Source organism: Oncorhynchus gorbuscha, linkage group LG22 (genome assembly GCF_021184085.1).
Source record: "Oncorhynchus gorbuscha isolate QuinsamMale2020 ecotype Even-year linkage group LG22, OgorEven_v1.0, whole genome shotgun sequence".
In the NCBI taxonomy this organism is placed as follows: domain Eukaryota; kingdom Metazoa; phylum Chordata; class Actinopteri; order Salmoniformes; family Salmonidae; genus Oncorhynchus; species Oncorhynchus gorbuscha.
Window position 1 is genome coordinate 50,820,263 of NC_060194.1, and position 23,304 is coordinate 50,843,566.

Consider the following 23,304-nt stretch of genomic DNA (forward strand, 5'->3'; position numbering starts at 1 on the left):
GTCTACTCCATCTCTGAGCCACTCCACTGTTTGACCATGGTCTACTCCATCTCTGAGCCCTTCCACTGTTTGACCATGGTCTACTCCATCTCTGAGCCCTTCCACTGTTTGACCATGGTCTACTCCATCTCTGAGCCCTTCCACTGTTTGACCATGGTCTACTCCATCTCTGAGCCCTTCCACTGTTTGACCATGGTCTACTCCATCTCTGAGCCCTTCCACTGTTTGACCATGGTCTACTCCATGTAGACCCATCCAGTGCATCCAACCGTATTTGGTCCTTGCAGTTGTCCATGACAGATAACAACTACTGTCCCTGAAGGACTCTGTTCTGTATGGACCAGTACCAGTTGGACCAGTATCTGACCAGTACCAATTGGACCAGTATCTTACCAGTTGGACCAGTATCTGACCAGTTGGACCAGTATCTGACCAGTACCAGTTGGACCAGTATCTGACCAGTACCAGTTGGACCAGTATCTTACCAGTTGGACCAGTATCTGACCAGTTCCAGTTGGACCAGTTTCTGACCAGTACCAGTTGGACCAGTATCTGACCAGTACCAGTTGGACCAGTATCTGACCAGTTCCAGTTGGACCAGTATCTGACCAGTACCAGTTGGACCAGTATCTGACCAGTACCAGTTGGATCAGTATTTGACCAGTTGGACCAGTATCAGTTGGACCAGTATCTTACCAGTTGGACCAGTACCAGTTGGACCAGTTTCTGACCAGTACCAGTTGGACCAGTATCTGACCAGTACCAGTTGGACCAGTATCTGACCAGTACCAGTTGGACCAGTATCTGACCAGTACCAGTTGGACCAGTATCTGACCAGTACCAGTTGGACCAGTATCTTACCAGTTGGACCAGTATCTTACCAGTTGGACCAGTACCAGACCATTTAGACTGGTACCATTTGAACCAGTACCAGTTGGACCAGTACCAGTTGTGGTCAGAAGGCTTTGGGACCATCCCATGCGGTCCAGCCTGCTCCAGCCAAGTCCTCAGTCCATCTGAGCTGCATCTCTTCCACAGACGCCCAGCGATCCCCATCCCGGTCCCTCTCCCGGTCACCAGTCACGTATTCTGATCCTGACCTTCTCCGTCTCCCCCTGCGTGCGGTTAGCGGGGGTTTAGCGGGGGTCAGTGTGGGTCAGCGGGGTTAGCAGGGTCAGCGGTTAGCGGGAATCAGCGGTGGTCAGCTGTTAGTGGGGTCAGTGGTTAGCGGGGGGTCAGTGGTTAGTGGTGATCAGTGGTTAGCGGTGATCAGTGGTTAGTGGGGATCATTGGTTAGTGGGGATCAGTGGTTAGTGGGGATCAGTGGTTTGTGGGGATCAGTGGTTAGCGGTGATCAGTGGTTAGTGGGGGTCAGTGGTTAGCAGTGGTCAGCGGTTAGCAGTGGTCAGCGGTTAGCAGTGGTCAGTGGTTAGCAGTGGTCAGCGGTTAGCAGTGGTCAGTGGTTAGCAGTGGTCAGTGGTTAGCAGTGGTCAGTGGTTAGCGGGGGGTCAGTGGTTAGCAGTGGTAAGCGGTTAGCAGTGGTCAGTGGTTAGCAGTGGTCAGCGGTTAGCAGTGGTCAGTGGTTAGCAGTGGTCAGCGGTTAGCGGGGGGGCAGTGGTTAGCAGTGGTCAGTGGTTAGCGGGAGTCAGTGGTTAGCAGTGGTCAGTGGTTAGCAGTGGTCAGTGGTTAGCAGGGGATCAGTGGTTAGCAGTGGTCAGCGGTTAGCAGTGGTCAGCGGTTAGCAGTGGTCAGCGGTTAACAGTGGTCAGTGGTTAACAGTGGTCAGTGGTTAGCGGGGGGTCAGTGGTTAGCGGTGGTCAGCGGTTAGCGGTGGTCAGCGGTTAGCGGGGGTCAGTGATTAGCAGTGGTCAGTGGTTAGCAGTGGTCAGTGATTAGTGGGGGGTCAGTGGTTAGCAGTGGTCAGTGGTTAGCAGTGGTCAGTGGTTAGCAGTGGTCAGTGGTTAGCGGGGGGTCAGCGGTTAGCAGGGGGTCAGTGTTAGCGGGGGGTCAGTGGTTAGCAGTGGTCAGTGGTTAGCAGTGGTCAGTGGTTAGCAGTGGTCAGTGGTTAGCGGGGGGTCAGCGGTTAGCGGTGATCAGTGGTTAGTGGGGGTCAGTGGTTAGTGGGGGTCAGTGGTTAGCAGTGGTCAGCGGTTAGCAGTGGTCAGCGGTTAGCAGTGGTCAGTGGTTAGCGGTGGTCAGTGGTTAGCAGTGGTCAGTGGTTAGCAGTGGTCAGCGGTTAGCGGTGGTCAGTGGTTAGCGGTGGTCAGTGGTTAGCAGTGGTCAGTGGTTAGCAGTGGTCAGCGGTTAGCAGTGGTCAGTGGTTAGCGGTGGTCAGTGGTTAGCGGGGGCCAGCGGAGGGGGCTCCCAGTCAGGCTGGTAGAAGTGGATGTTGAAGGTTCGAGCCCAGCTGGTGAAGACCCTCTTCTCCGTGATAAAGCGGTGATGGCTGCCCCTGCGGTCCCGCTCATGGCTGATGTACATGGCACACTCCTCTGGACCGAGGGGTTCGTAGTAGTGGTAGGGGGAGGGGGAGGATGGGGGCCGGGGCTCTCTAGGAGGGGCAACAGGAACACAGGATAGATTATTAGAGAGAGAGGAGAGAGAGAGAGAGAGAGAGAAACCTACCAAAAAACAATTAGGCAACAACAAATTCAATCCCTTTTAGACAATTTCCTGGGTAAAACGTTCCACTCTAATAGTGAAGGTGTAAACCTGGCAGTAGAAAATCTTAACAGTATATTTGACCTCTCAGCTTCCCTATCAAATCTAAAAATCTCAAATAGAAAACCGAAGAAAATTAACAATAATGACAAATGGTTTGATGAAGAATGCAAAAATCTAAGAAAGAAATTGAGAAACCTGTCCAACCAAAAACATAGAGACCCGGAAAACCTGAGTCTACGCCTTCACTAGGGTGAATCACTAAAACAATACAGAAATACACTACGGAAAAAGAAGGAACAGCATGTCAGAAATCAGCTCAATATAATTGAGGAATCCATAGACTCTAACCACTTCTGGGAAAATTGGAAAACACTAAACAAACAACAACACGAAGAATTATCTATCCAAAATGGAGATGTATGGGTAAACCACTTCTCCAATCTTTTTGGTTCTATAACAAAGAATAAAGAGCAAAAACATATACATGATCAAATACAAATCTTAGAATCAACTATTAAAGACCAGAACCCACTGGATTCTCCAATTACATTGAATGAGTTACAGGACAAAATAAAAACCCTTCAACCCAAAAAGGCCTGTGGTGTCGATGGTATCCTCAATGAAATGATCAAATATACAGACAACAAATTCCAATTGGCTATACTAAAACTCTTTAACATCATACTTAGCTCTGGCATCTTCCCCAATATTTGGAACCAAGGACTGATCACCCCAATCCACAAAAGTGGAGACAAATTTGACCCCAATAACTACCGTGGAATATGTGTCAACAGTAACCTTGGGAAAATCCTCTGCATTATTATTAACAGCAGACTCGTACATTTCCTCAATGAAAACAATGTACTGAGCAAATGTCAAATTGGCTTTTTACCAAATTACCGTACAACAGACCATGTATTCACCCTGCACACCCTAATTGATAACCAAACAAACCAAAACAAAGGCAAAGTCTTCTCATGCTTTGTTGATTTCAAAAGCCTTCGACTCAATCTGGCATGATGGTCTGCTATACAAACTGATGGAAAGTGGTGTAAAACATACGACATTATAAAATCCATGTACACAAACAACAAGTGTGCGGTTAAAATTGGCAAAAAACACACACATTTCTTCACACAGGGTCGTGGGGTGAGACAGGGATGCAGCTTAAGCCCCACCCTCTTCAACATATATATCAACGAATTGGCGCGGGCACTAGAAAAGTCTGCAGCACCCGGCCTCCCCCCTGCTAGAATCTGAAGTCAAATGTCTGCTGTTTGCTGATGATCTGGTGCTTCTGTCACCAACCAAGGAGGGCCTACAGCAGCACCTAGATCTTATGCACAGATTCTGTCAGACCTGGGCCCTGACAGTAAATCTCAGTAAGACCAAAATAATGGTGTTCCAAAAAAGGTCCAGTCACCAGGACCACAAATACAAATTCCATCTAGACACTGTTGCCCTAGAGCACACAAAAAACTATACATACCTTGGCCTAAACATCAGCGCCACAGGTAACTTCCACAAAGCTGTGAACAATCTGAGAGACAAGGCAAGAAGGGCATTCTATGCCATCAAAAGAAACATAAATTTCAACATACCAATTAGGATTTGGCTAAAAATACTTGAATCAGTCATAGAGCCCATTGCCCTTTATGGTTGTGAGGTCTGGGGTCCGCTCACCAACCAAGACTTCACAAAATGGGACAAACACCAAATTGAGACTCTGCATGCAGAATTCTGCAAAAATATCCTCCGTGTACAACGTAAAACACCAAATAATGCATGCAGAGCAGAATTAGGCCGATACCCACTAATTATCAAAATCCAGAAAAGAGCCGTTAAATTCTACAACCACCTAAAAGGAACCGATTCACAAACCTTCCATAACAAAGCCATCACCTACAGAGAGATGAACCTGGAGAAGAGTCCCTAAGCAAGCTGGTCCTGGGGCTCTGTTCACAAACACAAACACACCCTACAGAGCCCCAGGACAACAGCACAATTAGACCCAACCAAATCATGAGAAAACAAAAAGATAATTACTTAACACATTGGAAAGAATTAACAAAAAAACAGAGCAAACTAGAATGCTATTTGGCCCTACACAGAGAGTACACAGCGGCAGAATACCTGACCACTGTGACTGACCCAAAATTAAGGAAAGCTTTGACTATGTACAGACTCAGTGAGCATAGCCTTGCTATTGAGAAAGGCCGCCGTAGGCAGACATGGCTCTCAAGAGAAGACAGGCTATGTGCTCACTGCCCACAAAATGAGGTGGAAACTGAGCTGCACTTCCTAACCTCCTGCCCAATGTATGACCATATTAGAGAGACATATTTCCCCCAGATTACACAGATCCACAAAGAATTCGAAAACAAATCCAATTTTGAAAAACTCCCATATCTTTTGGGTGAAATTCCACAGTGTGCCATCACAGCAGCAAGATTTGTGACCTGTTGCCACGAGAAAAGGGCAACCAGTGAAGAACAAACACCATTGTAAATACAACCCATATTTATGCTTATTCATTTTATCTTGTGTCATTTAACTATTTGTACATTGTATATATATATAATATGACATTTGTAATGTCTTTACTGTTTTTAAACTTCTGTATGTGTAATGTTTACTGTTAATTTTTGTTGTTTTTCACTTTATATATTCACTTTGTATGTTGTCTACCTCACTTGCTTTGGCAATGTTAACACATGTTTCCCATGCCAATAAAGCCCTTTAATTGAATTGAATTGAATTGAGAGAGAGAGAGAGCGAGTAAGAGAGAGAGAGAGAGAGAGAGAGAGAGAGAGAGAGAGAGAGAGAGAGAGAGAGACAGAGAGAGAGAGAGAGAGAGAGAGAGAGAGAGAGAGAGAGAGAGAGAGAGAGAGAGAGAGAGAGAGAGAGACAGAGAGAGAGAGAGAGAGAGAGAGAGAGAGAGAGACAGAGAGAGAGAGACAGAGAGAGAGAGAGAGAGAGAGAGAGAGAGAGAGAGACAGAGAGAGAGAGAGACAGACAGACAGAGAGAGAGAGAGAGACAGAGAGAGAGAGAGAGAGAGAGAGAGAGAGAGAGAGAGAGAGAGAGACAGAGAGAGACAGAGAGAGAGACAGAGACAGAGAGAGAGACAGAGAGAGAGAGAGACAGAGAGAGACAGAGAGAGAGAGAGAGAGAGAGAGAGAGAGAGAGAGAGAGACAGAGAGAGAGACAGAGAGAGAGAGAGAGAGAGAGAGAGAGAGAGAGAGAGAGAGACAGAGAGAGAGAGACAGAGAGAGACAGAGAGAGAGAGAGAGACAGAGACAGAGAGAGACAGAGAGAGAGAGACAGAGAGAGAGAGAGAGACAGAGAGACAGAGAGAGATCAGTTCTCACCTGCAGTGGTCAGGAGACAGAGAGAGATCAGTTCTCACCTGCAGTGGTCTGGAGCCACCATGCCATAGACATTGATCCGGTCACACAGCTCCAGAGCGATGGTCATAGTGAACCAACCAGTACTCAACCACGAGTTGGAGATACGCCTGGAGGAGGGGGAGGGAGGGAGAGAAAAGGGGGTAGAGAGAGAGAGGAGACAGGGAGGAGGGGGAGGGAGAGAGGGGAGACAGGGAGGAGGGGGAAGGAGAGAGGGAAAAGGGGGGTAGAGAGAGAGAGGGAGACAGGGAGGAGGGGGAGGGAGAGAGGGAAAAGGGGGGTAGAGAGAGAGAGGGAGACAGGGAGGAGGGGAGGGAGAGAGGGAAAAGGGGGGTAGAGAGAGAGAGGGGAGACAGGGAGGAGGGGGGAGGGAGAGAGGGAAAAGGGGGTAGAGAGAGAGGGGAGACAGGGAGGAGGGGGAGGGAGAGAGGGAAAAGGGGGGGTAGAGAGAGAGAGGGGAGACAGGGAGGAGGGGGAGGGAGAGAGGGGAGACAGGGAGGAGGGGGAGGTGGAATGAGATTATAGAAGATTGTCTGGCATAGGTAATCAGTAACTCCCATGTCCATGTAAACTCATCCATCTCTCTCTCTCTCTCTCAATTAAATTAAATGGGCGTTATTGGCATAGGAAACAAATATTTAAATGACCAAAGCAATTGAAATAGATAATAAAGAAAAGTGAAATAAACAACAACAAAAATGTGTAACAATCTCTGCAGCCCTCCACCAATCAGGCCTTTATGGTAAAGAGGCCAGATGGAAGCCACTCCTCAGTAAACAGAACATGACAGCCTTCTGGAAGGTTCTCCCATCTCTGCAGCACTCCACCAATCAGGCCTTTATGGTAAAGAGGCCAGATGGAAGCCACTCCTCAGTAAACAGAACATGACAGCCTGCTGGGAGTTTGCCTAAAGGCACCTAAAGGACTCTCAGAGGAACAAGATTCTCTGGTCTGGTGAAACCAAGATTGAACTCGTTGGCCTGAATGCCAAGTGTCCCGTCTACAGGAACCCTGTGGCTTTAGATAGATGTACTTAAGACCCTATTGAAGAAATACTCCACGAAGAAATCTGCAGGGTTTTCAGCGGTTGAATTACATTTATTCAAGGGAACCACGTCTGAGAAGTGCGTAGGAGAGCTAGGAAAGACGTACATTTCCTAAGACTGAATCGGGCGCTAAATCCTCTCCAAAGGGATTTTCCTGGTGGTGTCTGAAGGGAGCCTGGTGTCTGAAGGACTTGTGTCCCCAATGGCCCCTATTCCCTATTTAGTGTATTACATTTGACTGGAGACCTATGAACCCTGGTCAAATGTAGTGCACTATGTAGGGAATAGGGTGCACTATGTAGGGAATAGGGTGCACTATGTAGGGAATAGGGTGCACTATGTAGGGAATAGGGTGCACTATGTAGGGAATAGGGTGCACTATGTAGGGAATAGGGTGCACTATGTAGGGAATAGGGTGCACTATGTAGGGAATAGGGTGCCATTTAATCAGATAGGATCCCAGCAGCAGACAGACTCCCAGAGCCACACCTCAGAGCGAGAGAGAGAAAGAGAGAGAGGGAAACAAAGCCTTTCATGCTTTTTGTTTTGTTCAGTATCAATGGGTAGGGATTCAGAACGGAGCACACTATGAACGAGCGAGATGCCTAACTGCCCCCACTATCTGAAAGAGATGAAACTCTGCCCCACTATCTGAGGGAGATCCTGAAGCATGCATGAGAGCACCAGCTGTTCCGGACAACTGTGTGATCACGCTCTCCGTAGCCGATGTGAGCAAGCAGGACTCCAACACCATCATTAAGTTGACGTGGTTGGCCTGAACACCGACAACGATGAGACGGCCTATAGGGAGGACTATTGACATTGGCCCTGCCTTTGTTTTTACACTGCTGCAACTCGCTGTTCATTATCTCTGCAGTCACTTTACAAATCACCTTGACTAACCTGTACCCCCGCACACTGACTAGGTACCGGTACCCCCTGTATATAGCCTCCACATTGACTCTGTACCGTAACACCCTGTATATAACCTCCACATTGACTCTGTACCGTAACACCCTGTATATAGCCTCCACATTGACTCTGTACCATAACACCCTGTATATAGCCTCCACATTGACTCTGTACCGTAACACCCTGTATATAGCCTCCACATTGACTCTGTACCGTAATACCCTGTATATAGCCTCCACATTGACTCTGTACCGGTACCCCCTGTATATAGCCTCCACATTGACTCTGTACCGGTACCCCCTGTATATAGCCTCCACATTGACTCTGTACTGTAACACCCTGTATATAGCCTCCACATTGACTCTGTACCGGTACGCCCTGTATATAGCCTCCACATTGACTCTGTACCGGTACCCCCTGTATATAGCCTCCAAATTGACTCTGTACCATAATACCCTGTATATAGCCTCCACATTGACTCTGTACCGTAATACCCTGTATATAGCCTCATAATTTTTAATGTACATTTACTTTTTGATTTATTCAATTTTTTTCTTTTAGTTTATTTAGTAAATATATTAGTAACTCAATTTCTTAAACTGCATTGTTGGTTAAGGGCTTGTAAGTAAGCATTTCACGGTAAGGTCCACTACACCTGTTGTATTCAGCATTTCACTGTGAGGTCCACTACACCTGTTGTATTCAGCATTTCACTGTGAGGTCTACTACACCTGTTGTATTCAGCATTTCACTGTGAGGTCTACTACACCTGTTGTATTCAGCATTTCACTGTGAGGTCTACTACACCTGTTGTATTCAGCATTTCACTGTGAGGTCTACTACACCTGTTGTATTCAGCATTTCACTGTAAGGTCCACTACACCTGTTGTATTCAGCACATGTGACAAATACAATTTGATTTGATTAATTTTTTATTTATTTGAGATGAAGTTCTTTCTTCTAAATTAATCATATAAGCTATTTGAAGGGAAGAAATACTGATCACGACTTCTAATGTAACTTTTGTAATGTTTTCCATTCTTTAAAGGAAGCAGTTGACTTATTTATCCAAACTTACTTTGGGAGATAAGTCTTTTAAGTATCATTCGTGGTTCATCTCAGCCACTTCTGCTCCACTCATCCTTTGTTACAATGCTCCAGCTTGCACGTGAAACTCACCTGTCCTTGCCCGTTTCCCTCTTGAAGAGTTCGTCAAACTGCAGCATCTTCTGCCTGGAGATCATGTAGACCTTTAGTTTGGGCAGCACCTGGTTCATCAACCTCAGGTTGTTGTAGACCAGACCCTTCCCATCCCGCCTCATGTAATTACTGGGCCCCCAGAAGATAAACACTGTGTCCTGGAGGGAGGAGAATGTAATGTTACTACTGATAAACACTGTGTCCTGGAGGGAGGAGAATGTAATGTAATGTTACTACTGATAAACACTGTGTCCTGGAGGGAGGAGAATGTAATGTAATGTTACTACTGATAAACACTGTGTCCTGGAGGGAGGAGAATGTAATGTTACTACTGATAAACACTGTGTCCTGGAGGGAGGAGAATGTAATGTAATGTTACTACTGATAAACACTGTGTCCTGGAGGGAGGAGAATGTAATGTAATGTTACTACTGATAAACACTGTGTCCTGGAGGGAGGAGAATGTAATGTTACTACTGATAAACACTGTGTCCTGGAGGGAGGAGAATGTAATGTAATGTTACTACTGATAAACACTGTGTCCTGGAGGGAGGAGAATGTAATGTAATGTTACTACTGATAAACACTGTGTCCTGGAGGGAGGAGAATGTAATGTAATGTTACTACTGATAAACACTGTGTCCTGGAGGGAGGAGAATGTAATGCGCTATTTTGTTGACTTTTTTCACATTGTTTGTAACTCATTTTCTACATAATGTTGCTGCTGCTACTGTTTCTTATGGCCGATAAAGAGCGTCTGGACATCAGAACAAAGATTTTATCTTTATTAATGATTCCGACGCGAAGGATATACTGCTTTGTTGAGACAAGGCCCAAATCCCCGTCATCAGTGGGAAGAAAAGACGGAGAAAAAGAGGGAGCAGGGCAGGGTGTAAGAATTCGATGACAAGTAGGTAAACCACCACAACCTTTTGTATTATTGGCCAATAATTGGGGGTAAAATCTGGATGATCTACTATTAAGAATTTCCTACCAACGGGACATTAAAAACTGTAATATCTTATGTTTCACCCGAGACGTGGATGAACGACGACATGGATAATATAGAGCTGGCTGGCTTCTCCGTGTATCGGCAAGACAGAGCAGCTACGTCTGGTAAGATGAGGGGCGAGGGTCTGTGTCTATTTGTCAATAACAGCTGGTGCGCGATGTCTAATATTAAAGTCTCAAGGTTCGGCTCGCCTGAGGTAGAGTACCTCATGATAAGCTGTAGACCACACTATCTACCAAGAGAGTTCTGATCTGTATTATTCGTAGCCATCTATTTACCACCAAACCAATGCTGGCACTAAGACCGCACTCAACCAACTCTATAAGGCCATCAGCAAACAATGAAATGCTCATCTAGAAGCAGCGCTCCTAGTGGCCGGGGACTTTAATGCAGGGAAACTTAAATCCATTTTATCTCATTTCTACCAGCATGTTAAATGTGCAGCCAGAGAGAAAAAATCTCGAGACCACCTTTACTCCACACAGAGACGCATACAATGCTCCCCCTCGCCCTCCATTTGGCAAATCTAAACATGATTCTATCCTCCTGATTCCTGCTTACAAGAAAAAACTAAAGCAAGAAGTACCAGTGACTCGCTTAATACAAAAGTGGTCAGATGACGCGGATGCTAAGCTACAGGATTGTTTTGCTAGCACAGACTGGAATATGTTCCGGGATTCATCCAATGGCATTGAAGAGTACACCACCTCAGTCAACAGCTTCATCAATAAGTGCATCAACAACAGTCCTATATTGTCCCCAGTAGATAACACTGTGACCTATATTGTCCCCAGTAGATAACACTGTGACCTATATTGTCCCCAGTAGATAACACTGTGACCTATATTGTCCCCAGTAGATAACACTGTGACCTATATTGTCCCCAGTAGATAACACTGTGACCTATATTGTCCCCAGTAGATAACACTGTGACCTATATTGTCCCCAGTAGATAACACTGTGACCTATACTGTCCCCAGTAGATAACACTGTGACCTATATTGTCCCCAGTAGTACAGCATGCATCAACAACAGTCCTATATTGTCCCCAGTAGATAACACTGTGACCTATATTGTCCCCAGTAGATAACACTGTGACCTATACTGTCCCCAGTAGATAACACTGTGACCTATATTGTCCCCAGTAGTACAGCATGCATCAACAACAGTCCTATATTGTCCCCAGTAGATAACACTGTGACCTATATTGTCCCCAGTAGATAACACCGTGACCTATATTGTCCCCAGTAGATAACACTGTGACCTATATTGTCCCCAGTAGATAACACTGTGACCTATATTGTCCCCAGTAGATAACACGGTGACCTATATTGTCCCCAGTAGTACAACATTCATCAACAACAGTCCTATATTGTCCCCAGTAGATAACACTGTTGTCAGGACCCGGTTACGAACCCAGGTCTCCGGAGTGAGAAACAGTCACTTAACCAACTGAGCCACGAATAGTCGGCAGAACCCAGAAGATGAGGCAGACACAGCAGTACTTGAGACGGTGTATTTAATGAAGTAAAAAGTGAAGTTCTTCAGGAAAACATATAACTCCACAACCTCAAAAGGAATTCCACAAGAACTAAGGTAATCCTCCAAGACAAAAAGGTAAATCCACAAGGTGGAAGGAACTGTCATGTTTTGTCATATATTGTCATGTCTTGTCCTTGTGCTTTCCCTCCTATTCGTTTCCCTCTGCTGGTCTTATTAGGTTCTTTCCCTCTTTCTGTCCCTCTCTCTCCCCCTCCCTCTCTCCCTCTCTCGCTCTCTCTCTCTCTATCGTTCCGTTCCTGCTCCCAGCTGTTCCTCATTCTCCTAACTACCTCATTTACTCTTTTCACACCTGTCCCCTATTTTGCCCTCTGATTAGAGTCCCTATTTCTCCCTCTGTTTTCCGCTTCTGTCCTTGTCGGATCCTTGCTTGATGTTCGCTGTTCTGTGTCCTTGTTCCGCCCTGTCGTGTTTTACCTTCTTCAGATGCTGCGTGTGAGCAGGTGTCTATGTCAGCTACGGCCGGTGCCTTCCCGAAGCGACCTGCAGTCTGTGGTCGCGTCTCCAGTCATTCCTCTCTACTGACGAGTGGATTTCAGTTTTCCTGTTTTTTCATTTACCTAGATAATATCCAGGATTATCGCTTTTGTTTAAAACTGGAATAAAGACTCTGTTTCCGTTAAGTCGCTTTTGGGTCCTCATTCACCAGCATAACAGGAACAGCACAAAAAGCCTTAAAATATACTCAAAAAACAAACAAACAAGAACAAAAAAACAGAATTCCACAAGAGAGTCCACCGGGATCTACAAGAGTTCACAGAGTACTAGGGCTGGGTGCTAACATACAAACAGAGAGCACAGAACTGAGGAAAACAAAGGGTTTAAATACAATCAGGGGAAACGAGGCACAGGTGCAAATAATAATGGGGATCACTGGAAAACAAAAGGTCAAAAGGCACAATGCCTGACAGAATCCCCCCCCTAGGAACGGCTCCTGACGTTCCTACCAGCTCTCTCAGGGTGGAGGGCCCTGAACTGACGAATGAGGTCAGGGTCCAGTATGTCTTTGGCAGGAACCCAGGAGCGCTCCTCAGGAGCCTTCCCAGTCCACCAGATACTGCCAGGACAGCTGCACCCGGCGGGAATCCAGTATCTGATGGACGGTATAAGCCGGCTGGCCACCAATGATACGAGGCGGAGGGGGAGGTCTGTCTGCCGGGACAAGGGGAGAAAAAACAACAGGTTTTAATAAGGAAATGTGAAATGTGGGATTAATCTTAAGGGATCTGGGTAAGTGTAGGCGATAAGAAACTGGGTTAACTCTCCTGGCAACCTTAAAGGGGCCGATGTATTTTTGGGACAGCTTGCGAGACTCCACCCGTAGTGGTAAGTCTCTTGTGGAGAGCCAGACTCTCTGGCCGGGGCGCAGGGTAGGCCCGGGACGGCGACGTCTGTTGGCTTGTTGTTGGTACCTCTGTGAGGAACGCATAAGATTAAGACGGGTCTTCCTCCGCATAAGCCGATAGCGTCTGACGAACTTCAAGGCTGAAGGAACTCTGACTTCTGCCTCCTGGTCCGGGAACAATGGAGGGGCATAGCCAAACTGACACTCATGCGGGGACATACCAGTGGAGGAGGAGCGCAAGGTGTTGTGCGCGTATTCGGCCCAAACAATGAAGGACGACCATGTGGACGGGTTGTTACGAGTCATACATCGGAGGGTGGTTTCCAGCTCTTGATTCATCCTCTCTGTTTGGCCGTTGGACTCTGGATGGTACCCTGAAGATAGACTGGCAGAAGCCCCCATGAGTTGGCAGAAGGCCTTCCAAAACCTAGAGGCGAACTGGGGACCTCTGTCAGAAACCATATCTTGAGGAATGCCGAAGACTCGGAACACATGATTTATTACCAACTCAGCCGTTTCCTTGTCAGAAGGTAACTTAGTCAGAGGGACGAACCTGGCCGCCTTTGAAAACCTGTCGATAATGACTAGGATAGTAGTATTGCCATGGGATGGAGGAAGGCCAGTAATTAAGTCCAACGAGATATGGGACCAGGGTCTGTGGGGAACAGGTAAAGGGTGAAGGAGTCCTTGCGGGCGGAGGTGAGAAGATTTGCCCTGGCAGCACACGGGGCAGGCATTGACGAAAGTGGCAACGTCTTCTCTTATGGTAGGCCACCAGAACTTACGCTGGATGAACTCCAAGGTGCGACCTACGCCCGGGTGACAGGTGAGGCGAGAGGAGTGCCATCACAGAAGGACCTGAGTCCTCACTGCCTTGGGGACAAACAACCGATTGGCAGGACCTCCTTTCGGGTCCGGTTCAATAGCTTGAGCTCGTCTCACGGTATCCTCAACTTGCCACGAGATTGGAGCCACGATCTTAGCAGCAGGAAGGACAGGCATGTCCGTGTCATCTCGAATGGCAGGAGCATAGACTCGGGACAGGGCATCCGGTTTGAGATTCTTCGACCCGGGCCGATTGGTGAGGATAAACTGGAATCGATTGAAGAAAAGAGACCATCTAGCTTGTCTAGAGTTCAACCGCTTCGCCTGCTGAATATACTCCAGATTTTTGTGGTCCGTAAGCACTTGAAACGGGTGAGAAGCCCCCTCGAGCCAGTGTCTCCATTCCTTCAATGCCATCTTAACCGCTAGGAGTTCACGATCCCCACATCGTAGTTCCTCTCAGCCGGGGTAAGCCGGTGTGAGAAGAAAGCGCACGGATGAAGCTTCTTGTCTTCACCCCTCTGAGACAGGACAGCTCCAACACCAACCTCTGAGGCGTCTACCTCCACCACAAACGGTTCATCCGTAGTCGGTAGTATCAGGATGGGAGCAGAGAGGACGCGCTGCTTGAGTCCTTGGAAGGCCGTCTCAGCTTCTCTTCCCCACAAAAACCTTGCATTGCCACCCTTGGTTAAAGCTGAGAGGGGCTGCCACCAAGCTGAAGTTCTTGATGAACTTGCGGTAAAAGTTAGTGAAGCCCAGGAAACGCTGAACTTCCTTAACTGATTTGGGGGTGGGCCAATCCGCTACCGCCCCTACCTTCCTGGGGTCCATTTGGACTCGACCGGGTTCCACTACAAATTCCAGGAATTGTACTCGGGATGAATGGAATTCACATTTTTCCGGCTTAACGTACGGATGGCTGTCTAGGAGGCATTTGAGTACTTGTCTGACATGCTTTGTGTGTTCTTGAAGAGAGCTTGAAAAGATGAGGATGTCATCCAAGTAAACGAACACAAATATGTTAAGCATATCCCTAAGCACATCGTTTATGAGCGCTTGGAACACCGCTGGGGCATTGGTCAGGCCGAAGGGCATCACCAAGTATTCATAGTGACCAGTAGGCGTGTTGAAAGCGGTCTTCCACTCGTCACCAGGTCTGATCCGCACAAGATGGTATGCGTTCCGCAGGTCAAGCTTAGTGAAAACAACTGCTTCCTGGAGCAGCTTGAAGGCTGTGGCCATAAGGGGTAGCGGGTAACGGTTACGGACGGTTATGGCATTGAGTCCCCGGTAGTCGATGCAAGGACGTAATCCACCGTCTTTCTTGGCCACAAAGAAAAACCCTGCTCAATAATAAAATACAAGTAGCTTGGCACGTAGGACCCCACTGCTTGATAGTGCCCACAGACCAGTCGATGTGAGGGTTATGGCTGTGAAGCCAGGGGTATCCAAGGACGAGAGGGAACTCGGAACAGGAGATCAAATGAAAGTTCATCAATTCCTGGTGTTGTGAAACTGAAAGTCGCAAGGAGGTAGTGACATGAGTGACAAGTCCAGATGCCAAAGGGCTTCCATCCAATGTAGTAACCCTCATGGGGTCACTTAGAGGTTCAGAGGGAACGCCATTCTCCTTCGCCCAGACACCATCCATGAAGTTACCTGCGGCTCCAGAGTCTACCAAGGCTTGAAGGTGAAGCTTGTGGTTGTCCCAGGAAAGGGTGACTGGAATGAGCAGACGGGAGTTGGACGGATGGGAGGAGGTTATGTTTCCCATTACAGTTCCCCCCGGTCTGTACGGGACAGAGCGTTTCCCTGGAGCCCGGGACACGTGGAATGGAAATGGCCCGGTTTGCCGCAATATAGACAGCGTCGCTCCCTCATCCGGCGGTCTCTCTCAGCCTGGGAGATGCGTCCAATCTGCATGGGTTCCGGTGGAGCCAGCGAGGATAAAGGTGGGGACTCGGAGCTGGGACTGATAGGGGCTAGAGGTCTACGGTTGAGTTCTCTCTCTCTCAGACGCTGGTCAATGTGTGAGGCCAACTTGATCAGGGACTCGAGATTGTCCGGTGGTTCCCGAGTGGCCAGTTCATCTTGGATAGTGTCGGAAAGGCCTTTCAGAAAGCAAAGGGTTTAAATACAATCAGGGGAAACGAGGCACAGGTGCAAATAATAATGGGGATCAAGGGAAAACAAAGGGTCAAAAGGCACAATGGGGGCATCTAGTGACCAAAAACCGGAACAACCCTGACCAAATCCTGACAACTGTGACCTATATTGTCCCCAGTAGATAACACTGTGACCTATATTGTCCCCAGTAAATAACACTGTGGCCTATATTGTCCCCAGTAGATAACACTGTGACCTATATTGTCCCCAGTAGATAACACTGTGACCTATATTGTCCCCAGTAGATAACACTGTGACCTATATTGTCCCCAGTAGTACAACATTCATCAACAACAGTCCTATATTGTCCCCAGTAGATAACACTGTGACCTACATTGTCCCCAGTAGATAACACTGTGACCTATATTGTCCCCAGTAGATAACACTGTGACCTATATTGTCCCCAGTAGATAACACTGTGACCTATATTGTCCCCAGTAGATAACACCGTGGCCTATATTGTCCCCAGTAGATAACACTGTGACCTATATTGTCCCCAGTAGATAACACTGTGACCTATATTGTCCCCAGTAGTACAACATTCATCAACGACAGTCCTATATTGTCCCCAGTAGATAACACTGTGACCTATATTGTCCCCAGTAGATAACACTGTGACCTATATTGTCCCCAGTAGTACAACATTCATCAACAACAGTCCTATATTGTCCCCAGTAGATAACACTGTGACCTATATTGTCCCCAGTAGTACAACATTCATCAACAACAGTCCTATATTGTCCCCAGTAGATAACACTGTGTCCTACATTGTCCCCAGTAGATAACACTGTGACCTATATTGTCCCCAGTAGTACAACATTCATCAACAACAGTCCTATATTGTCCCCAGTAGATAACACTGTGACCTATATTGTCCCCAGTAGTACAACATTCATCAACAACATGCAGAAAGAAGTAATGGAAGTATATCAGGTCAGAGAGGAGAGGAGAGGCTGAGTAGGGACTTGTACCCCGTCGTCACATGTCTAGTTCGGAGTCGAGAGTGTTGCTGTTCAACCATACCGTTTACACAAGATGCACGTTTGCAATCCCAGAGAATCATCTAACCTGGGATGTGTTGAGCAGTTCGTGGCGGTTCCGTAGGACCCTCTGCATGCTGGAGTGAGCGATGACGCGTAGCGAGGTGCGGCGTCCGACGTCCCGCCCGTACCCCAGCGCCGTGGGGGCGTCGTTCATACGGATGACACAGTCCGCCCGGTCGATCTCCTCACCGCGACCACCACCCATCAGGTGACCAGAGCTGGTGACCAACGCACAGCTATGGCAGTGCATTCTTAGAGGCTGGGGGAGAGAAGGATGTTTTGGTATTTTAGTAGAGAGAGGGAGGAAGGGGGGGAGGATGAGGGAGAGAGGGGTGTTTTGTTATTTTAGGAGATGAAGGGGGAGAGGATGAGGGAGAGAGGGATGTTTTGGTATTTTAGTAGAGAGAGGGAGGAAGGGGGAGAGGATGAGGGAGAGGGGGATGTTTTGGTATTTTAGTAGAGAGAGGGAGGAAGGGGGAGAGGATGAGGGAGAGAGGGATGTTTTGGTATTTTAGTAGAGGAAGGGGGAGAGGATGTGGGAGAGAGGGATGTTTTGGTATTTTAGTAGAGGAAGGGGGGAGAGGATGAGGGAGAGAGGGATGTTTTGGTATTTTAGTAGAGAGACGGAGGAAGGGGAGAGGATGAGGGAGAGAGGGATGTTTTGGTATTTTAGTAGAGAGACGTAGGAAGGTGGGAGGATGAGGGAGAGAGGGATGTTTTGGTATTTTAGTAGAGAGACGGAGGAAGGGGAGAGGATGAGGGAGAGAGGAATGTTTTGGTATTTTAGTAGAGACGGAGGAAGGGGGGAGGATGAGGGAGAGGGGGATGTTTTGGTATTTTAGTAGAGGAAGGGGGAGGATGAGGGAGAGAGGGATGTTTTGGTATTTTAGTAGAGGAAGGGGGAGAGGATGAGGGAGAGAGGGATGTTTTGGTATTTTAGTAGAGAGAGGGAGGAAGGGGGAGAGGATGAGGGCGAAGGGGATGTTTTGGTATTTTAGTAGAGAGAGGGAGGAAGGGGGAGAGGATGAGGGAGAGAGGGATGTTTTGATATTTTAGTAGAGAGAGGGAGGAAGGGGGAGAGGATGAGGGAGAGAGGGATGTTTTGGTATTTTAGTAGAGAGAGGGAGGAAGGGGGAGAGGGTGAGGGAGAGAGGGATGTTTTGGTATTTTAGTAGAGAGAGGAAGGAAGGGGAGAGGATGAGGGAGAGAGGGATGTTTTGGTATTTTAGTAGAGAGACGGAGGAAGGGGGAGGATGAGGGAGAGGGGGATGTTTTGGTATTTTAGTAGAGAGAGGAAGGAAGGGGGAGAGGATGAGGGAGAGAGGGATGTTTTGGTATTTTAGTAGAGAGAGGGAGGAAGGGGGAGAGGATGAGGGAGAGAGGGATGTTTTGGTATTTTAGTAGAGAGAGGGAGGAAGGGGGGAGGATAAGGGAGAAGGGGATGTTTTGGTATTTTAGTAGAGAGAGGGAGGAAGGGGGAGAGGATGAGGGAGAGAGGGATGTTTTGGTATTTTAGTAGAGAGAGGGAGGAAGGGGGAGAGGGTGAGGGAGAGAGGGATGTTTTGGTATTTTAGTAGAGAGAGGAAGGAAGGGGGAGAGGATGAGGGAGAGAGGGATGTTTTGGTATTTTAGTAGAGAGAGGAAGGAAGGGGGAGAGGATGAGGGAGAGAGGTTCCGGTTGGAGCGAGTGGTCGCATCTGCACGTCGCTCCAACGGGTAGTATAACTTTTTCATTATATTTCATTATATCACAACGGTTTGATTTGTCTTATCTTAGCAATTTCTTCTCAGCTAGCTACATAGCCGTCTTTGTATCAAAGATAATTGCGTAATTATCGTATTTCGCCGTCCTAACGTAGTCTTCACTAGCCAGCTAGCTAACGTCCACTGATTAGCTGCACTGGAGAAACTGTTACACTCAACTGAACGACTTGATTAGTTTAGTGTTAGCTATCTACATAGCTGTCTTTGCTGTCTTCGTATCATCGTATCATCGTATCCAAGATAATTGTGTTGTTTAGGTTTAGAGTGTGTAGTCTTAGAGTGATTATCTTAATTTACCGAGGTTAGCTAGCCAGCTATTTGAGGTCCTTAACGTAGGTGACTCTGCTAGCTAGCCAACAGCTAGCCAACGCTAGCCAACGTCTTCTGTATAGAACTCAACTACCCGGTCGCATTCACAGGTTGTATCACATTTTCACTTCATTTTCATTACAGTACAACGGTTTGATTTGTTTGATCGTAGCTAGCTACTTAGCTAGCTACATAGCCGTCTTTGTATCAAAGATAATTGTGTAGTCTAGAGCGATTTTCTAGGTTCGCTAGCCATCTATTGTCGTTCTTTTAACGCAACGTAACGTAAACAACACTGCTAGCTAGCCTGCTAGCCCCCGAATAGCAACACTGCAGAAACTATTACACTCAACGGAACGACTTGATTAGTGTAGTGTCAACAACGCAGCCACTGCCAGCTAGCCTACTTCAGCAGTACTGTATCATTTTAACCATTTTAGTCAATAAGATTCTTGCTACGTAGCTTAACTTTCTGAACATTCGAGACGTGTAGTCCACTTGTCATTCCAATCTCCTTTGCATTAGCGTAGCCTCTTCTGTAGCCTGTCAACTATGTGTCGGTTTATCCCTGTTCTCTCCTCTCTGCACAGACCATACAAACGCTCCTCACCGCGTGGCCGCGGCCACCCTACTTTGGTGGTCCCAGCGCACGACCCACGTGGAGTTCCAGGTCTCCGGTAGCCTCTGGAACTGCCAATCTGCGGTCAACAAGGCAGAGTTCATCTCAGCCTATGCCTCCCTCCAGTCCCTCGACTTCGTGGCCCTGACGGAAACATGGATCACCACAGACAACACTGCTACTCCTACTGCTCTCTCTTCGTCCGCCCACGTGTTCTCGCACACCCCGAGAGCGTCTGGTCAGCGGGGTGGTGGCACCAGAGGGATCCTCATCTCTCCCAAGTGGTCATTCTCTCTTTCTCCCCTTACCCATCTGTCTATCGCCTCCTTTGAATTCCATGCTGTCACAGTTACTAGCCCTTTCAAGCTTAACATCCTTATCATTTATCGCCCTCCAGGTTCCCTCGGAGAGTTCATCAATGAGCTTGATGCCTTGATAAGCTCCTTTCCTGAGGACGGCTCACCTCTCACAGTTCTGGGCGACTTTAACCCCACGTCTACCTTTGACTCTTTCCTCTCTGCCTCCTTCTTTCCACTCCTCTCCTCTTTTGACCTCACCCTCTCACCTTCCCCCCTACTCACAAGGCAGGCAATACGCTCGACCTCATCTTTACTAGATGCTGATCTTCCACTAACCTCATTGCAACTCCCCTCCAAGTCTCCGACCACTGCCTTGTATCCTTTTCCCTCTCGCTCTCATCCAACACCTCCCACACTGCCCCTACCGGATGGTATCGCGCCGTCCCAACCTTCGAGGACTCTCTCCCCGCTACTCTCTCCTCTTCCATCCTATCATCTCTTCCCTCCGCTCAAACCTTCTCCCACCTATCTCCTGATTCTGCCTCCTCAACCCTCCTCTCCTCCCTCTCTGCATCCCTTGACTCTCTATGTCCCCTATCCTCCAGGCCGGCTCGGTCCTCCCCTCCCGCTCCGTGGCTCGATGACTCATTGCGAGCTCACAGAACAGGGCTCCGGGCAGCCGAGCGGAAATGGAGGAAAACTCGCCTCCCTGCGGACCTGGCATCCTTTCACTCCCTCCTCTCTACATTTTCCTCCTCTGTCTCTGCTGCTAAAGCCACTTTCTACCACGCTAAATTCCAAGCTGCTGCCTCTAACCCTAGGAAGCTTTGCCACCTTCTCCTCCCTCCTGAATCCTCCGCCCCCTCCCCCCTCCTCCCCTCTCTGCAGATGACTTCGTCAACCATTTTGAAAAGAAGGTCGACGACATCCGATCCTCGTTTGCTAAGTCAAACGACACTGCTGGTTCTGCTCACACTGCCCTACCCTGTGCTCTGACCTCTTTCTCCCTCTCTCTCCAGATGAAATCTTGCGTCTTGTGACGGCCAGGCCGCCCAACAACCTGCCCGCTTGACCCTATCCCCTCCTCTCTTCTCCAGACCATTTCCGGAGACCTTCTCCCTTACCTCACCTCGCTCATCAACTCATCCCTGACTGTTGGCTACGTCCCTTCCGTCTTCAAGAGAGCGAGAGTTGCACCCTTCTGAAAAAACCTACACTCGATCCCTCCGATGTCAACAATTACAGACCAGTATCCCTTCTTTCTTTTCTCTTCAAAACTCTTGAACGTGCTGTCCTTGGCCAGCTCTCCCGCTATCTCTCTCTGAATGACCAGGAATGACCTTCTTGATCCAAATCAGTCAGGTTTCAAGACTAGTCATTCAACTGAGACTGCTCTCCTCTGTATCACGGAGGCGCTCCGCACTGCTAAAGCTAACTCTCTCTCCTCTGCTCTCATCCTTCTAGATCTATCGGCTGCCTTCGATACTGTGAACCATCAGATCCTCCTCTCCACCCTCTCCGAGTTGGGCATCTCCGGCGCGGCCCACGCTTGGATTGCGTCCTACCTGACAGGTCGCTCCTACCAGGTAGCGTGGCGAGAATCTGTCTCCTCACCACGCGCTCTCACCACTGGTGTCCCCCAGGGCTCTGTTCTTGGCCCTCTCCTATTCTCGCTATACACCAAGTCACTTGGCTCTGTCATAACCTCACATGGTCTCTCTTATCATTGCTATGCAGACGACACACAATTAATCTTCTCCCCCCCTTCTGATGACCAGGTGGCGATCGCATCTCTGCATGTCTGGCAGACATATCAGTGTGGATGACGGATCACCACCTCAAGCTGAACCTCGGCAAGACGGAGCTGCTCAGAGGGGGGAAGGACTGCCAGTTCCATGATCTCGCCATCACGGTTGACAACTCCATTGTGTCCTCCTCCCAGAGCGCCAAGAACCTTGGCGTGATCCTGGACAACACCCTGTCGTTCTCAACTAACATCAAGGCGGTGGCCCGTTCCTGTAGGTTCATGCTCTACAACATCCGCAGAGTACGACCCTGCCTCACACAGGAAGCGGCCAGGTCCTAATCCAGGCACTTGTCATCTCCCGTCTGGATTACTGCAACTCGCTGTTGGCTGGGCTCCCTGCCTGTGCCATTAAACCCCTTCAACTCATCCAGAACGCCGCAGCCCGTCTGGTGTTCAACCTTCCCAAGTTCTCTCACGTCACCCCGCTCCTCCGTTCTCTCCACTGGCTTCCAGTTGAAGCTCGCATCCGCTACAAGACCATGGTGCTTGCCTACGGAGCTGTGAGGGGAACGGCACCTCAGTACCTCCAGGCTCTGATCAGGCCCTACACCCAAACAAGGGCACTGCGTTCATCCACCTCTGGCCTGCTCGCCTCCCTACCACTGAGGAAGTACAGCTCCCGCTCAGCCCAGTCAAAACTGTTCGCTGCCCTGGCCCCCCAATGGTGGAACAAACTCCCTCACGACGCCAGGACAGCGGAGTCAATCACCACCTTCCGGAGACACCTGAAACCCCACCTCTTTAAGGAATACCTAGGATAGGTTAAGTAATCCCTCTCACCCCACCCCCCCTAAGTTTTAGATGCACTATTGTTAAGTGACTGTCCCACTGGATGTCATAAGGTGAATGCACCAATTTGTAAGTCGCTCTGGATAAGAGCGTCTGCTAAATGACTTAAATGTAAATGTAAATGTAAATGGATGTTTTGGTATTTTAGTAGAGAGAGGGAGGAAGGGGGAGAGGGTGAGGGAGAGAGGGATGTTTTGGTATTTTAGTAGAGAGAGGAAGGAAGGGGGAGAGGACGAGGGAGAGAGGAAGAAATGGATGCTACAGCAGTGTATCTTAAAATAATAATAGTCATATAATATTATAATAATCCCTTCAGTGGATGGAGGAGAGAGGGGGAGATTTTGTTATTTCATAGAGAGAGGGAGGAAGAGGATCAGAAGCAGAGGGAGAGGACCAGAGGGAGAGGACCAGAGGGAGAGGACCAGAGAGGAGAGGACCAGAGAGAGAGGTCCAGAGAGGAGAGGACCAGAGGGAGAGGGCCAGAGAGGAGAGGACCAGAGGGAGAGGACCAGAGGGAGAGGACCAGAGAGGAGAGG

At 48.3% G+C, this 23,304-nt stretch overlaps 1 protein-coding gene across 1 annotated transcript; it reads right to left on the reverse strand.

The window, feature by feature from the left end:
* Positions 1 to 2,255: 2,255 nt before the first annotated feature.
* On the reverse strand, positions 2,256 to 22,069 carry LOC124009468 (alpha-N-acetylgalactosaminide alpha-2,6-sialyltransferase 5-like). The gene is made up of 5 exons (XM_046321279.1): positions 22,022 to 22,069; positions 17,207 to 17,440; positions 9,207 to 9,385; positions 6,072 to 6,179; positions 2,256 to 2,551 (listed from the first exon to the last, which is right to left on the reverse strand). Exons 1-5 carry the CDS (start codon positions 22,067 to 22,069, stop codon positions 2,332 to 2,334), a joined length of 789 nt encoding a protein of 262 aa, XP_046177235.1. The 3' UTR covers positions 2,256 to 2,331.
* Between the last annotated feature and the right edge of the window lie 1,235 nt (positions 22,070 to 23,304).

Bases quoted from the DNA above. Each gene is read 5' to 3' on its own strand.
- LOC124009468 (XM_046321279.1), bottom strand. From the start codon at position 22,069: ATGGAACTGGCAGTCCTTCCCCCCTCTGAGCAGCTCCGTCTTGCCGAG. The intron at 17,441-22,021 runs GTTCAGCTTGAG...TCTCTCCCCCAG, and splicing joins AGCAGCTCCGTCTTGCCGAG to CCTCTAAGAATGCACTGCCA. The intron at 9,386-17,206 runs GTTAGATGATTC...TCCTCCCTCCAG, and splicing joins AACTGCTCAACACATCCCAG to GACACAGTGTTTATCTTCTG.